The sequence below is a fragment of the Myripristis murdjan genome, chromosome 8, assembly GCF_902150065.1.
Source record: "Myripristis murdjan chromosome 8, fMyrMur1.1, whole genome shotgun sequence".
Lineage (NCBI taxonomy): Eukaryota > Metazoa > Chordata > Actinopteri > Holocentriformes > Holocentridae > Myripristis > Myripristis murdjan.
The window spans coordinates 2,646,869-2,662,343 of NC_043987.1; the positions used below are offsets into that span (position 1 = coordinate 2,646,869).

Consider the following 15,475-nt stretch of genomic DNA (forward strand, 5'->3'; position numbering starts at 1 on the left):
TTCTTCCTCTAACTTGTAACACACCACTGTGCTTGTTTAAGGCAAAACAGGAACCAAAACAAGTTATGTAAAGCCAGTGAATATGGCCTTGTTAAATCTCTTCATAGGTCGGCTACAGGACAGATTTGAATGTGTTGTTGTACACTGTTTCCTTCATAGGAATTTGATTTGTCTGGACAGACTTGTCTGGGGAATGCAGCCCCCGCCGCTGCTGCGCTTTCATGGAGGGTGGGTGTGTGTGCATTACATGGCAGAGGGTGTGTGTGTGTATGCGTGTTTACCCTGGGCAAAATTGCTGGCCAGACATGTTCAGGCGCATCCCTCTGCACTGGCTCACAAACAACTATAGTCAAACCAGGGAGTGGCTAAACCGTGACGAATATGCAACTAATTAACAACACCTACGTAGAGGTGCCAAACATGAAATTATTTTGTGATAAACAAGTGTGTATGTCAAAAGCAAGTGCCCAGCTAGGCCTGCTGGTGGTGCTAGAGGGGAGGCCATGGAGTCACTGAAATTGCAAGGTTTCATCAACATCATTTCTGTCACCAAATTTCAAGGCAATTAACCAACCAAGTGACAGTCTGACCGACATGGTGATGCCCAGGCCACCTGCTTCCCAATGGGACAAAAAACACACACCGGCTATACGGCTCCAGTATTTCCAGTATTTGGGAGGTCGGATAATGTTGCCAGAATTTTTAGACTTAACTAAATAACTAATATTCATTGCTTCCCTCAGAATTCTATTTTTGTAATGATGGAAAGGCTTCTCAAACACCATTTGAACATCATGGAACACTAAAACTCTCCACTTGAAATCACCCAGGAGCAATATTTTTAGAGTTAGCTCCTTAAGCCAGGAAGACCCCTCCCCCATCCTTTCAACAGCAGGGAAACTCAGATATATTACTTGCTTTAAATAATACGAGCTTCCGAGTCTTTCTACTCATTTGTTTATAACCTCAGACACCATTTGGCCTATCAATGGTTTTTGTGGTCAAATCTATATTAATGGATCATTTTAAGGCATGATATCTCTAATCCCAAATAGGTCATGAGTCAAATTTGTGCATTTAGGCTAAACTTGTTAAATAAACTGAAAGAGAACCTAGATTTTGTGCTATAAGCCCATTCCTCCTGGTGATATTAAAAGGGATATTTCATCCATTTTGGCATAAAAACTGTTGACCATTTAAAAAATACGTATCTACAGTCGAACTATTTTCATGCCAAGGGGGAAGTCCTCCTCAATAGCAGGAGGCTATCCAGCCGGTATTCAGCACTCAGTAACAATGAGAGGAAGACAGCACAACAACAACTAGGGAGAAAATGAAATAATATCCAATTTTTCAAAATAGAAGAAGTATCCCTTTAAAGGCTTCTAACAACGAAAAGGTAATCAATCTCCTGCTTGCACTAGAAAGATGCAATACAACACGAAGGGAAGACAGAGAGAGGCCCAGCCACAGAAGGCTAACAGTCTCATCCGCAGCTCGGACTGTAGCAACATTCTGCAAGAGGTGTCAGCTTGTGAATAGCAAAGCAGAAGCAGTAGAGAATGTCAGAGCTATGAGTGTAACTTCATCCTCTGCTGGGAGCGGTAGGGCCTGTGGTTCAGGCCAGACGGTCTGTTGGCATGTTGGCTGGCCAAATAAACCACTTCCAGCCCAGCCAGTTAGAATATGTTAATGGTGCGTTCCAGAGATGTCACAGAGTCAGAAATTTGGACTTCAATCTAAGAAAAAAGTAACCAAACAGCCCTTGACATTAGAATTCCACACAGGAAACTCAGCCAAATTAACCTCAATGTTTCCCAGATGCAGTTCTTTGATGTCACATGATGAAAACATCTAGCAGATGTCATCACTAGGGGGTATTGTCATTCTGATCTGTGACTGGGGACTGGTAAGAGGATGGAGGGTCCTTTAATTCCTCCACTCACTGATGTGAATCTAAGTTGGGTCAACATTAGCGTTAATATTAATTGATGTTTTACTTTGTTCAGTCTTTCCTATTCATTACTGTCACAAGCCCTTTATGTTCCATCTTATTTATAGCCCTTAATCACATTTTACAGTCTCAAAAGGGCTTTACAGACTCACAATTTACAGAAAACAAATTAATCCCCTGATTTGAACCCCCTGACATGGGTGAGGACAAACAACAGCCAAAATGCGGCAAAAATGCTGAACAGTTCTAGGAGTTAGAACAGTTAAGGTATCTGTTCTGTAAATAACTGTCCTATATGTAAATAAGACAGCATTAGGCATTTGTTGTGATTGGGCATGTCATATAAAATATGACCCAAAATGTTTGAATTTTGTATTTTTGTGACTTTGCTGCAAGCTTCTGTATGTAACAGATGAAATCAACACCACAATGACGTGAAACCAAACTTTCACTTAACTGTAATCTAGATTTGATACTCAGGAAATCAATCAACAGAGCGCCCCAAAGCCATAGAGTCAGCTTTTTGTGATCGACACACATCAAGTCAGAGCCCTACTATGGAAAAAACAGCATAAAGGTGGCAGGAGCGCTCTGAGTGAAGTTCAGTTCCTCTTAAATCATGTAATCCAGTCCAGTGGGGTTTCCCTCAAAGCAGAAGGTTAGCCAGATAACTGTGGAAAGGATGATGCTGTAACCTGGTGATAGCGGTTGGTGCAATATAAGCTTCCAAATAATAAAAATAATTTATTCAAACAATGTCTAAAACTCAAGATAGACAGAAGGCAACCGCAAACATCTGAAATTCAGGCTAACATATGAGTATTACTAAAAAGCACCCAACTTGTAAAATACGATTTCTTTAAATGTTTCTTGGTTCAGGTCCAAATGTTCAGTAATACTGGGATAAACTGCAGCCCCACCCGCCCACCAACCCAACAACCTGAGCAAACAATGCGACTGCTAATAAACAAATTTTCAGGAGATAGTATCTGGCTAACTTGCTCATCCTGTTTTAAAGGCTGTTACTGTTCCAGCACATAAACAAACCAAACTGTTAGCTTAGCATACAGAGCTGGACCCATCGCTGTTTGCCCATGTCTGACATGCTTAGTTATCGTTTATGTAATGGTGAAGACAAGTCAAACAAACAGGGAGCAGACTGAAGCAGCACCACATTGTCCTGTTACATAATATCGTTTAGTCACCGTCAAAACTCAGACTACAGGCTGAAACCGAGCCAGGCGATGCTGTAACAATGTTTTAGTAATCTGTAACTAATACTGCAGGTTAGAGTTGCAGCAAAAACGGCAGAGACACAGGTGAGTCAAAGTATTACGAGGAAACAAGTGAGAGTGTGACAAAGAAAAAGTGAAGGATAACCATTTGCTTTATTCAAGTGCTGAGCCAATTCCAGTTAAGGAGTTTGGCTGACTGTAAACAAAAGCATCGAACAAGGCACCAACTTTTTGCAGCTTGTTTGACAACATCCAAACAAGCACAGCCCACACCATGACTAGGACAACTGATGATTCAACCATTGGCTAACAGAAAGTCTTGGTGGAAACACAAAGCTTCCTTCAGTTTGTATGCCAGTTCAACACACAAGAAAATGTGAGGGAAAACCGATGCCTACATATTAAATCGACTGGGAGATGCAAGGGAGTACTGTAGGAAGCAAAGTACTGATGAAATAACTGGCTATTAGCTGCTGGAGCAAGTTTAGTCCAGAGAAACAGGCTTTACAGCCACATTAGGTGAGGGCTGCCTCCTTCGAAGGTCACATCCCAAGACCACATACTTCGTAGTCACCTAACAAGGCTGTCCCAATCCACAGTGTCCCCTGAATGCAGCCCATATGCAGCCTTGCTTTAGCAGAAATTGGAGATACCAGTGTATCCACTATCCAACCAGTGTATATTCTGTCATCCTCCATAGTCCACGATGCATTTTGCGCAGCTGTCATTTTGAAAAGCTACAGCGGCAGCTAGAGATGAACTGAGCCACTTTTTTTCAGTTCCGATCCAACTAAGGTGCCTGAATGTGGATATCTGTCGATACCAAACCGAATACCAAAGCTAATTTTTTCTTGAATGTTATTAGGATTATAATTATTGTTATTGTTGTTGGTATTATGTGTAAGGTTACATGAGGCTGTAGAAAACCTCACAGCACTTCCTAGCCAACTGTTACTAACTCCATCATGTGCAGACATGTTCACTTACTGTGCACACTTTTCCCATCTTTTATCTGATGAAAATGAGTGAGCACCTATGTGAGTGACATCAATTACTTGAATTTAGAACATTTGCAATTTCCATACGTGCATCTATTTTGTTCAGGTTTTCGTCCTTGATGGTAACAACAAAGAGAGGGAGACACTTCTCTATGGTCGAGATCTGCCTCTGTACATCCATCTCTACTCTCCCCACTGTGTACACTGAGGAGGTTCAGTGCAAGCTCCAGCAAAAAGCAGTGCTTTACAGACACGATCAGCCTGCGACATGTAACTGAAATAGAGGCAAAGCAAACTATTTTGACCCAAAGAGACGCTGCTCATTTCTTTTTTGGGTCACCCCTCCATTCTCTAGCTCGCATCGTATTCAGTCAAGATCAGGTGTAAAGGGCTTTTTCATGGGCAATGAAAAAGGCCTGGCCTCAATTCATTTTCAGTGAGAGGTGCATGGAGGAGCAGCGTGGGGTGAGCGATGTGGGCAGGCAGAGCTGGACGCGGGCTCGTACGTGCACGCGCCTGCCCACCTGCCTCCTCAAACAAAGTTGACTTGTGTTGAACTTTTGACGGCTCACCCAGTTGACCAGTCAGCAGACAATATTGTGCGTTATGTAATCTAGGTCTACCATCAAATGATGGTATGCAATCACATCACACTGTCGCACAACACAACACTTTAAGTGTCTTCTGGAAACACTTCCATTATTGTTTGATGTAACTGCAATGCATTTTCTAAATACTGTTCATGTGTAGTCACGATGTTTTCTTCATTTGCTTGTGTTTTGTCTATTCGCATGAGTTTTGTTAAGTTGCAGTGTGTTGAGCTCTCAGGGCCATGCGTCTTTTTTTCTTGTCTTAGCAATGATGCATAAATGATCAAGAAACAGTCATGGTGTTTTCAAAGGCTGTGACAGATAACTTCAGTAAAAAAAAAAAAAAAAAAAAAACATGATCCTATTCCATCAGCCCAGAATGCCTTACAGTCCAGATTGCACCCAGTCACACCACATATGAGGCCTTAATCCGGCAGCCTGCCAGGCCAAGAACTGACCTCACCTCCTACTGCTGCCAGTAGCCAATAAACAGCTTTTAAGCCTGATGAATGCAGAATACAGTACTCAGACGGCCTCGGCACATTCAAGCTGCTCACTCACTGTCAGCATGATTAGAGCACACTGGTTTGAGATGCTGTGTGGCAGAGCTCGTGTGGTAATTGCTGTGGAGTAGGGTTACACCCAGCATTGGTCCTTTACATATCAGATCCCAGCCAGTCGGTTTTCCTCTCTGGTATGATAGAGGATCATCCATGATGGCAGCTACAGAAACAATCTAGAAAACCTGGCTCTACCTTTTATTCACTAATTTACTTCTTCAATAATGTTTTTGCAATTGAATTCTTCATTTAAATGTATGTCCTCTACCACACCATAAAGAACTGCTAACCCAGGATTTATTTTATTTTATTTCTTGGGCATCAAAACAGTTAAATTTTCAGATTTGAATATTCGTTTTAAAAATGGACGTGAAAAGCTTATTGGTTTGACCTTACTGTGGGGGCAGATACGATGTCTTTAAAAGGCCAAGGACTGTCAAAGTTGATAACAATACTGCACAGCCAAAGACCACAATTAATGACCAATACACAGGACATCAATCAGCGCCCACTCACTGAGGAAGCAAGGGGGAGTTGAATGAATATAACAACAAAATCAGTTTGTGTAAGCAACTTCCATTGTCAGGCAAACCAAGAGGTCACATGGAAGGGAGAATGGAATTCCCCTCCCTTCTCTTGTGGTTTGAAATGTTGGGCGCGTGGCCAGCCACTCTAAACACATGCAGAGAGCCAGGCTGAGGCCTCCATCCAAGACAACAGCCACAAACTGGAACCAGTGTGCATCAGCTATACTGCTGCGTGAAGGACAACACAGTAAACCTAGGCCATGACAGAAACGTGGGGGAAGAGGTTAAAAGGACAGCTCAACCATTCTGAAAATTTTGATATTATTCAGTTCTATTAAAACCTCCCCCCCTCTGTCTTCCCACAGTCGTGTATTGCATCTTTCTACAGCAAGCAAGAGATTTGCTGCTTTTTCTTTGTCAGAGGCCTTTAAAGGGACACTTCTGTCTTTTTTTTTTTTTTTTTTTTAAACATTGATATTTCATTACTTCCCCCATAGTTGATGTGGTAATGTCTTCCTCTCAATGTTACTGAGTGCTGGATACTGGCTGGATGCTCAAAATGCTAAATGCTAAATCTGTTAGCCTCCTGCCATTGAGATGGACTTCCCCCCAGCTACCTTTCTGATAATACTGATAGAATAAAACAGGAAAGGTAGTATTTACAACTACAATATTCTTTATCCCCAACTTAGTGTAATAAAAAACAAACAAACAAACAAACAAAAAACATAAAGATAAGTCCACTTGCTAAAGAGAAACTTTTATCTCTGCTTTCCTTTGATGACCAAGTCAAGTTTTGAATAGGCCTACTTATATAAAACACATCATCCTGTGCATCTCACTGCCACGTCTACAATCAAGAGGTAACAATTGTCAGCTTACAACATGCAGTATAAATGCCATGCTTATCAACAAAGGCTTATCTTGTTGCTATCTTTTATCCAAATCTAATTTTACATATCCAACACAAGTCTGATATTTTTTCTCAGAAGTGAGCGATACATGGCTTGAAATGTGATTTCAACTGCATTTGAAGACATATTACTTTGAGTACTGTGATCAAATTCTAAGTTCCTCCTCACACGATGCGTGCTGAAACTAAAGCAACAAAAATGAACAGCGACATGGCTGACAACAAAACAAGGAAGGCTGGGAAAATTCAAACCCCTCCTTTGCTAGCCTTTTCTAAAGCTTCATATGCCAGCTGCACCACAAATTAAACTGACAACATAAGAAATCAACATTAAAACACATTACTATTCCATATAAGGATCATACTGTTACAATGATAATCACTATAAATAGCAAAGACGTTCACTTCCAGACTGGAAAACACAATTCCTATCAGATCATTTGCACACTGCAGCACAGATAGTGAGCCAAACATGTCAAATCTGAAAAACAAACTGCATTTTCCTGCTGTGCGAACAGAACATCAGTCGCAGGCTTTTCAGACGACTTCAAACCACTGACTCACAGTGTTTCATGTTACTGAAAAAACTGGTTCAGAGTGGTATGAGTCCATCAACTGAAAACCAAAGCCATAAATATATTGCCAGTTCTAGCACTGCCAGCACAACCACATCTAATGTCTTCCCACATAGAGCAAAGCCCACAGGTATCCAGTTGGAGCAGTGATTAAAGACGCCCTTGTTCATCTGTAACATTGGCTTGAGTATGAGGCGCCCTTCTGGACAAAAGTGACTCACAATCATGCTAGAGAAAGCAAAAGGAACTGCAATCCATGAGGTTTATTGAGCGTCTTGCAGAGTCGATTCAAATTACTGCAGTCATTTGCGGTGGCCACTTACTAATAAAGGTTCCTGTAATATACATATTGGTCGACTGCACTAGGAAAAGAGACACCTGACACAGACGAGATAAGGATGTAGGTCCATGAAGTAATTTTTTTTAAGACAAAGTGAAAGGTCTGGTAAGACTTTCAGACTGTGGCACAACAGTCTCTACTTCCTCAGTATTAGCTCACAAGTGACTGACTGCCACAAGTAGCTAGTTCCCAATTACCATGAAATTTTATTCAAATCAGAACAAAAGAAACACTAACCTATGCTTAGCTAGCTAGCCAACTAGATGAAATTATTAGGGCTGGGTAAAAAGAATGGAAATGCGCTTTTATATTTTCAGGCTGACAAATCCTCCTCAAATTCTGAAATGAATCCCTCCAACCTTCACTTTTAACTGTTTGAAACTCAGGTGCCCATGGGCAGATGCTCATTTTGGACGGATTTATTTATTTCATCCTCTATATCTATCTATCTATCTATCTATATAGATATCGATATTGATAGATAGGTATTGAAAGATAGATATAGATAGGTTATTTTGGGGCAAGTGACTTATCAGGTTTCAAATGGTTAACAGAGTAGCACACTTCACTTCTCACTTTTGTAACAAACTCCACTCATGTATTGCAGAAGCCCCACTAAATCAAACTGTTATTTTATTGAATTTGCCTAATAAAAAGCAAAGGAAATATCAAAATCATGTTTTCTGTCCATATGTCCCTGAGTCCATATCAATCATGCACATGGTCCACTGAGCAGATTAACTGCTACGTACTGAATATAAACCCAGTGTGACATACTCTATGATACAACTGTAATGAAATCATAAGATGTCCTAGATAATAATCAGACATGATCAAAACTGGGACTTGAACAGATGTCAATAAATAAATGATCATCACTGACCCAGGTGGAAACAGCACATGAATTAGCCATGTTGACTCTCTATTGTTGTTGAGGAGTCTAAAAGCTTCGAAATATGATCAGCAGCTCTAAGCCACTGTTGTCAAGGGATGGAGACCTCCAATATGGCCGGCAGAGGTTGCATTATGTTACCTGAAAGCCCAAACCATTGCTAGGTGTCCCAAGGTCATCATTTGTCTTAATTGTCTGAGGATAAATAAAAAACTACAGTCTTGTCATGGTTAATCTGAATCTAGTCTGCAAATTCAGTTAACCATGCCTAGATGGAGTTCTCTCTTTCGCTCTGTCCAAACTGGACAACAATGGCAGGCAAGGCAGCTCATTAATCATGAAAAACTACTGACTGGCTCCTGATCAATAGGCCACGGCTCCTGGCACTTGTTAGATGGAAGCCAGTGGATATATGGATGAGATGTCCCCTTCAGGCGCTATAGAGCAGGAGGTCTCCAACATTTTCATGTAAAAAAAAAAAAAAAAAAAAAAAAAAAAAAAAAAGATGCTGACCAGGCCCAGATTTAAGATGGTGTTTAATACTGAACTGCAGACATGTCTAGAATGTAAATGGTGGGACAACAATGTTGGGAGTGAAACCCGCATTTACAAAATAGTCCAATACTTGAACATTCTCAGATTAGGCAAATTTCAAGTGAGGGGAATGAACTCGGGCCTAAAAATATATCATTCCCATATCATTACCTAGATAAGAACATGCATGATATTAATATCTCAAAAGGCAATGATATGGATGGTATCAAATGTATGGTTAGGGTTAGCCTGACATACTGACTGGTCTGTTCTGATAAAAAAAAAAAAATGCCTTGTGAAGTAACTGCATTTTCTACATTCAGATGGTATTATTATGCTGTTTTTAGAGGAGTGCTTAATTTTCACTGTTGCTGCATTGAACACATAGTCACATCATATCGAGATAATTGGCATAAATATCGAGGTATGAAATGTTGCCCATATCGTGTAGCCCCAGACCGGACCTCTAATGCCATCTCGTTAATATCCACGGTTCAAATGGACATGAAACAGCCGGTTCAGCTGAGAGGTGCTGGCCACCAGCAGCAGCCAGATACATCAGCTAGGACTGGCTAACTGCTTTTTAGATATCTTTGAGTAAGGTGAGCGGTTTGAATGGGGTATTGTAATGGAAAATGACTGTCTAATGGTTTGGACTTACTGAGCAACACAGGCTAGTGGTGTAACGGCCACAATTTGAATTTTTGCTGTAACGATATACACGGTTTGTCTGGACACTATTTTCCCTTCATGCCAGCTCGACACAGGTTGCTAAGTCTGTCACCTGGCGCATACAGCTTCAATAACATAACCCCAACTAACAGAGATTTTGTGTTACTTAGCTATGGCTAGTAAATTACGAAGCAAACTGCTGAATTAGAGCTAAACTAGCTTAGTAGCTAGCCGACTTGCTAATGTGGCTAACACTGGCCAGTGAACAGCTGACTGACAATCAAGCTCATCTCTGAAAGCCCAGCAGAGGCGACCAGCAGGCAAGCTAATGTTACCGCGGTTAGCCAGCGGTTTGTTTCCCATGGAAACGTATGCGAATGCGAATAAAAGCTATTGTTTTTACAACTTACCGAGGTAAATATCTCCAAAGGATCCACTTCCAATTTTCCTCCCAAGTCTGTATCGGTTTCCCACTCTCAACTCCATGGTCGGTGGTCTGTGGTTAGCTAGCAAGCACGCTCGCTAGCCCCAGAAACCAGTGAATGTTCAGGTTTGAAAGCCCCGAGGTGTGCTTCAGGTAAAAATGTGCAAAGACAAGGACACGAAAGACTGGTGTCCTCTTCAAGTGCTGGACTGTCTCCTCCTTATGTGGCTCCGGATGCAGTCAGTTCTAGTCTCACAACCTTTCGCCGCTCGTTTCAAAAGATTCTCAATATCATACTATGGTAATATGGTGCTTGCTGTAAAGGTTTAAATGTGTATTTTCTGCTCTCGCTATTTGTGATATTCGTGCGTCTTGATCCCCAAAGGATGAAGATAGATTTCGAGGACAGATCTGAGTCAGGGTGTCGTTCGGCTCCTCTCTGTGTCTTGCCTCTGCTGTGTCTGAGGGCTTGAGCAGTGATGTGTTGTGTGTGGCTGACATCACTTCCCTGCTGGCAGGCGGAAGGTGGAGCCTTGTCCAAGACCTTTTGTGGAGAGAGCGGCCCTCAGCTAGCATTAGCCCCACTGCAGGGCGATGCTGCGTTCAGGGACCCGACCAGCTCCACAGTGAGGCTTCTGCTCTGGTCTTTTTTCTAGTCTGGTATGCTCCGAGTCAAAAATAATAACACCTTCTGATAGTTCTCTGCAGTGGTTTTGTTATATATAAATATGTTGTTAGTTTTTGTTTTTTTGAGAATGCCAGACAGTCAGGATTTGGACATGAGTCGTGTAATGTCAAGTCAAGTCAATTTTATTTATTTTGCCCAATATCACAAATTACAAATTTTGCAATGTACAGAATGTGCACTTAAAGACAAGTGAATGTGCATTATTGTTGCACCAAAGTATAAGAAAAAAATAGAAAAGGCCTTTTTAAGTTTTTAAGAAATAATCATTTGCTTTAAAACAAAACAAAACAAAACAAAACAAAACTGTAATGAATAGTTAATGTATTAAATTCTGTGTGGGACATGGTCAATATTCAATAATAGTGTGCACTGTGTTTTTGGCAATACCCAGCCCTAGCACATTTCATACAAATGTCTGCATGTAGGCTATGTATGTCAGTTTGCTTCACATTAAAAACAAAAGTAACTGAATCACCACAACCACAAGAGGTCTTTGATCATACAGTCATGATTGCACACAAAAAATGTTGGGCTGATAGGCCCAGTAGCATGGGAGATAAGCTGCAGGCAGATACACACACAGATGGATACACACCATGGTAAAGGTTTACAAAAAAAAAAAAAAACATCACAGACTAAATTAAACTAAAATTCTAGAGAAAATGTCTTTGATTTCATCTTTGTTAATTTATTTTTATGGTTTTTCAAATGGCTTGACGATTTGATGAGTTTTTATTACACGATACTTTGTCTGAGCTTTTGAATCTCTAAAGCTAACACTAAAGGTAATAAAAACTAAGTGAAAACTAAACTAAACTAGTAAACCTAATTAAAAAAAAAATTAGAACTAAACTGAAAGGGAGAACAAGAAGTCAAATAAAATAAAACTAAATAATATAAAAATGCAAAACTATAATAATCTTGAAACACACACAGACAGACACACACAACTAAATGCAATATCCCCTCCAGACAACCATGTGAGATAATCTAATAATAACAAGATTACTTTCACAATCACTTCTTGATATAGCTTCTCCTCAGTTTTCCATAGGAAACACTCCTTAAATGTTGGCAACATTTTATATTTGTTTTTAGCACTTTGTGAATACACTGATGCATGCTTTACTCATAGTATTTGCAATGGCACAGGAATGCAGCAAAAATCACATTTGTCAAGGGACATGTGGGTTAAGTGAGGTTTGCCTCAAGCACTTTCTGCCAGACGTTTCTGTCAGGACAAGAGGTTAAGCTTAGAGTCAGGATCCAAGGTTCACTCTGTCAGAAAGCACATGAGATGTATTTCACTTTTGTGTGAACATGTGGAATGAATCATGGGATAAGAGTGAAAAGGAATATACAGCCCCAATCAATGTAAAAAAAAAAAAAAAAAAAAAGGAATAACGCCATTTTGACCTTTGCTCATGCATTTACATGTTGAAAATAGAAATATGGAATTTGTTTTTCTCACTTTTCACACTGCTCCTGAATTGAATTACCAAAGATATGTTGTGCAACCAAATGAAAACCTGCAGCTCTACCATCACGATGCTTGAACACCACCGTTTTTGAGATAAAAAGGCTTTTCTGAAGTAATATGCAGACGTAGGATGCCTCTCCAGTGCTTGACTGTTGCCACATGGTGTTGCTTTTTTGATTTCCAGCTAGTGACTAATCTTCTCATACTTAAAGTGTCTGGTCTTGCACAAGAACAACAATGGATTGGTTCCTTGTTCCAGCTGGCCTCGCTCTACCCTCCTATGAAGAATTTACAGCATGAACTGCACCAGAGTAAACTTCAATAATTTTACTTACAATCAAATATTGTAAAAACTCAGCTTTATCTTTAGCAATTTGCAAGTCCAATTTGCAGAGGAAGACTGAATTATGTGCACAGGGGAGTTAAGAGTTGATATACATTGGAATTAAAAGAGAATATTGATGCAGAACTCATAAATGAAGATAAATAAAGCCCTCTCACTTGCATCATGCTCCATCTGCTACATCCCCCCAGTATTTGTGAACTGAATTCTCTTAATTCCAACATAATCTATGGAGAATTATTTTTCATTTAGATTACAGTCACTGAGATTTTATGCATCAGCAAGCCAAATGGATTGTGGTAATTCTGGAACTAATCAATGAAAAGGAAGCCTTTGGCAGTTTTTCCCCATGTTAATGGAAGTTAGCCAAACATTCAAAATATTGTGAACTGAACTTCAGTTGACATGCATCATCTGCAAAAAGATACTGGCAAACAGAGTCGCATCACTTTCAGACCTGAGTGTCAACTTTGCAAACAACATATCACTAAGTCGAAATAGCTGACCCTAACATGATATCGGGTTCATACATGTACACTTTATGGAAAAGGAAGATTCCTTCTGATTTTGGTGAGCCCAATACCTTTCCTGTAGTGTAACCCTTAGGCCAAAATGTTTGAATTTTATATCTCAAAATATATAGAGTGGATTGCTCTCAGGCCAAAATGTACAAACCCATTGTCCCATTCCCTCAGCATGAATCAAGCCAGTGTGGCACCAGTGGCAGAGGGCCTGCAGTAGCTCAGGTTTAATACTGCTCCTAAAGAGAAGTCCCACCAGGGAGGGAGGTATGATTTCAGAACCACCACCTCGCCCAGAAATTGCAGAAAGTGAGCTGTGACAAAGTGACAAAAACTTTATGTCACGTGAAAACTGTAAACACACAAACTGTAATATTTCATTGATTTTCTCCAATGTGCCATTTCATTTTGAGCAACACCAGCTTTTTTTATCCAATTGAACTTGGACTATAGCGAGGAATGAACATGCGATAAATGACCTTCTATGTCTTCTCTCCTTCTCAATATTGTTCAGTTCACTCACTATTCTTTGTTTTTCAGTTTCAGCTGCAGACATCAGTGTATATTTGCTGCTTTGTACTACCAAGTGGAGCTACCAAATGCAACCTGGTGGGAACTGGGAGGTTTAAACGGGTCACCTCCCAGCTCCCACGATGTCTTCAATGCAGCATAATTCTGTAGTCTTCAAAAAACACTTATAGAGAACTGGAACGCTCTGCATGGCTGTAGTCTCATCTATTTGCCACTCACCAGGCAAAGCTATTGTTCATGAAACAAAATCACATTTGTAGGAGCACAAAGAAGCGCGGAAATCTGACTGGCCGATGACCGTGAACATTTGAGTCGCGGCCAACTTCTCTTGGACAACAAGCTTGTTAATGTCCTCCCACTGAGGTCTGGTCTCTCAGCTCCACACAGAATGAGTGGGCTTCTGGTGACTTGTTGACCATGTGGCTCATATTGTGAACACAGGTTTACAGGTTTACCCAGGAAAGTAGGACTAGATTTTCTAATGAATTTTCTCATGTAGTGTCCCCGTGTCCCACAACTCTCACCCTGGAGCTAATCTTATCCATCCACATGGACCTGTCAATACAAAATAGTCCCCTCAGTGGTGGAAGGGCTCAGATTACTCACTAGTAATTAGAGTGATACCTCCAGGCTGCTTAGTGGCCATCAGCTGCTTCCTACACAAAGCTGGCCTGTGCTGATGCCAGGATCTGGCTCCTCAACTGTCACTCTAATAATTACACGCAAATAAATATGGCTTGGCTGAATACATTTGATGTTATTTCTACTATGGCATATTTCAAATATATTTTTCAATCCTTAGTTGTCATTGTGTCAGCAATATCTAAATGAATGAATGAATGAATGAATAAATAAATAAATAAATAAAGACAAAGTATCCCTCCAAACATAATAGCAGTCAGCATGCACCTTTCCTATTTATTTGGTCATTTCAGCTTAGCTCGCTCTATAATTGTTATATCCCAGTCTAAGAAAATCATAAGAGCAAAAAACAAAACAAAACAAAACAACAACAACAAAAAAAAAACAAGCAAACAAACAAACGTTTTTTTTTTGTTTTTTTTTTAATTATTATTTTTTAAAGTGTATAGCCTCATTTGTGTTTGTGTGATTATACATTTCACAACTGAAAAAAGTGTTTTTACTAAGATAATCTACATGCATGTAAGTTTGGCCCACTGGCAGTTTTAGGTATGCACATAATCCTGGTAGCTCTAGAGTTAAGGGCATTACAGTGGAACCGATAAAAATCTTTAGACAAAATTTACTGTCTGTTGCTGTGACGTGCCAAACTGATGAACACTGACCCTTCCCTCTGCCACAGGTTTGGCAGGGGGAAGGTGATAGAGGCCTGCACCTGACCCACTCACTTTGAATCATCCTCCCAACACACTCCACCCAACTTAAAACAATAAACACTTCATACTTTTCCAGTGCAGGTATTCACATGCTTTACTTTTTCATTTGCTGATGTTGCTCTCTGTGATTTGGAGTTGCTTGGGGCCTGGAGTGCTTACATTCATTGTTCCACTGAATCGCTCGAGGGCCTCAATGGAACTTGAATTAGGATCCGGCACTGATCCCATTCTTCCACTGTGAGGACCTGCTGGGGCTTGCAGTCGTGACGTTGAGATGATGCAGAGAGGTGTGTGACTCAGCAGCAGTCCCATTTTAAGGAAATGGGTAAGGCAGTAAGAG

General features: G+C 40.4%; 1 protein-coding gene across 1 annotated transcript in view; it reads right to left on the bottom strand.

Annotated features, from left to right (window-relative positions):
• The window catches only part of csnk1da (casein kinase 1, delta a), a 31,267-nt gene extending 20,544 nt beyond the window's left edge, over window positions 1-10,723 (bottom strand). Inside the window, exon 1 of the mRNA XM_030057716.1 lies at window positions 10,201-10,723. Within this exon, the coding sequence (XP_029913576.1) occupies window positions 10,201-10,276 (76 nt within the window). The 5' untranslated portion in view covers window positions 10,277-10,723. The remainder of the gene's footprint in view (window positions 1-10,200) is intronic.
• Window positions 10,724-15,475: the final 4,752 nt, after the last annotated feature.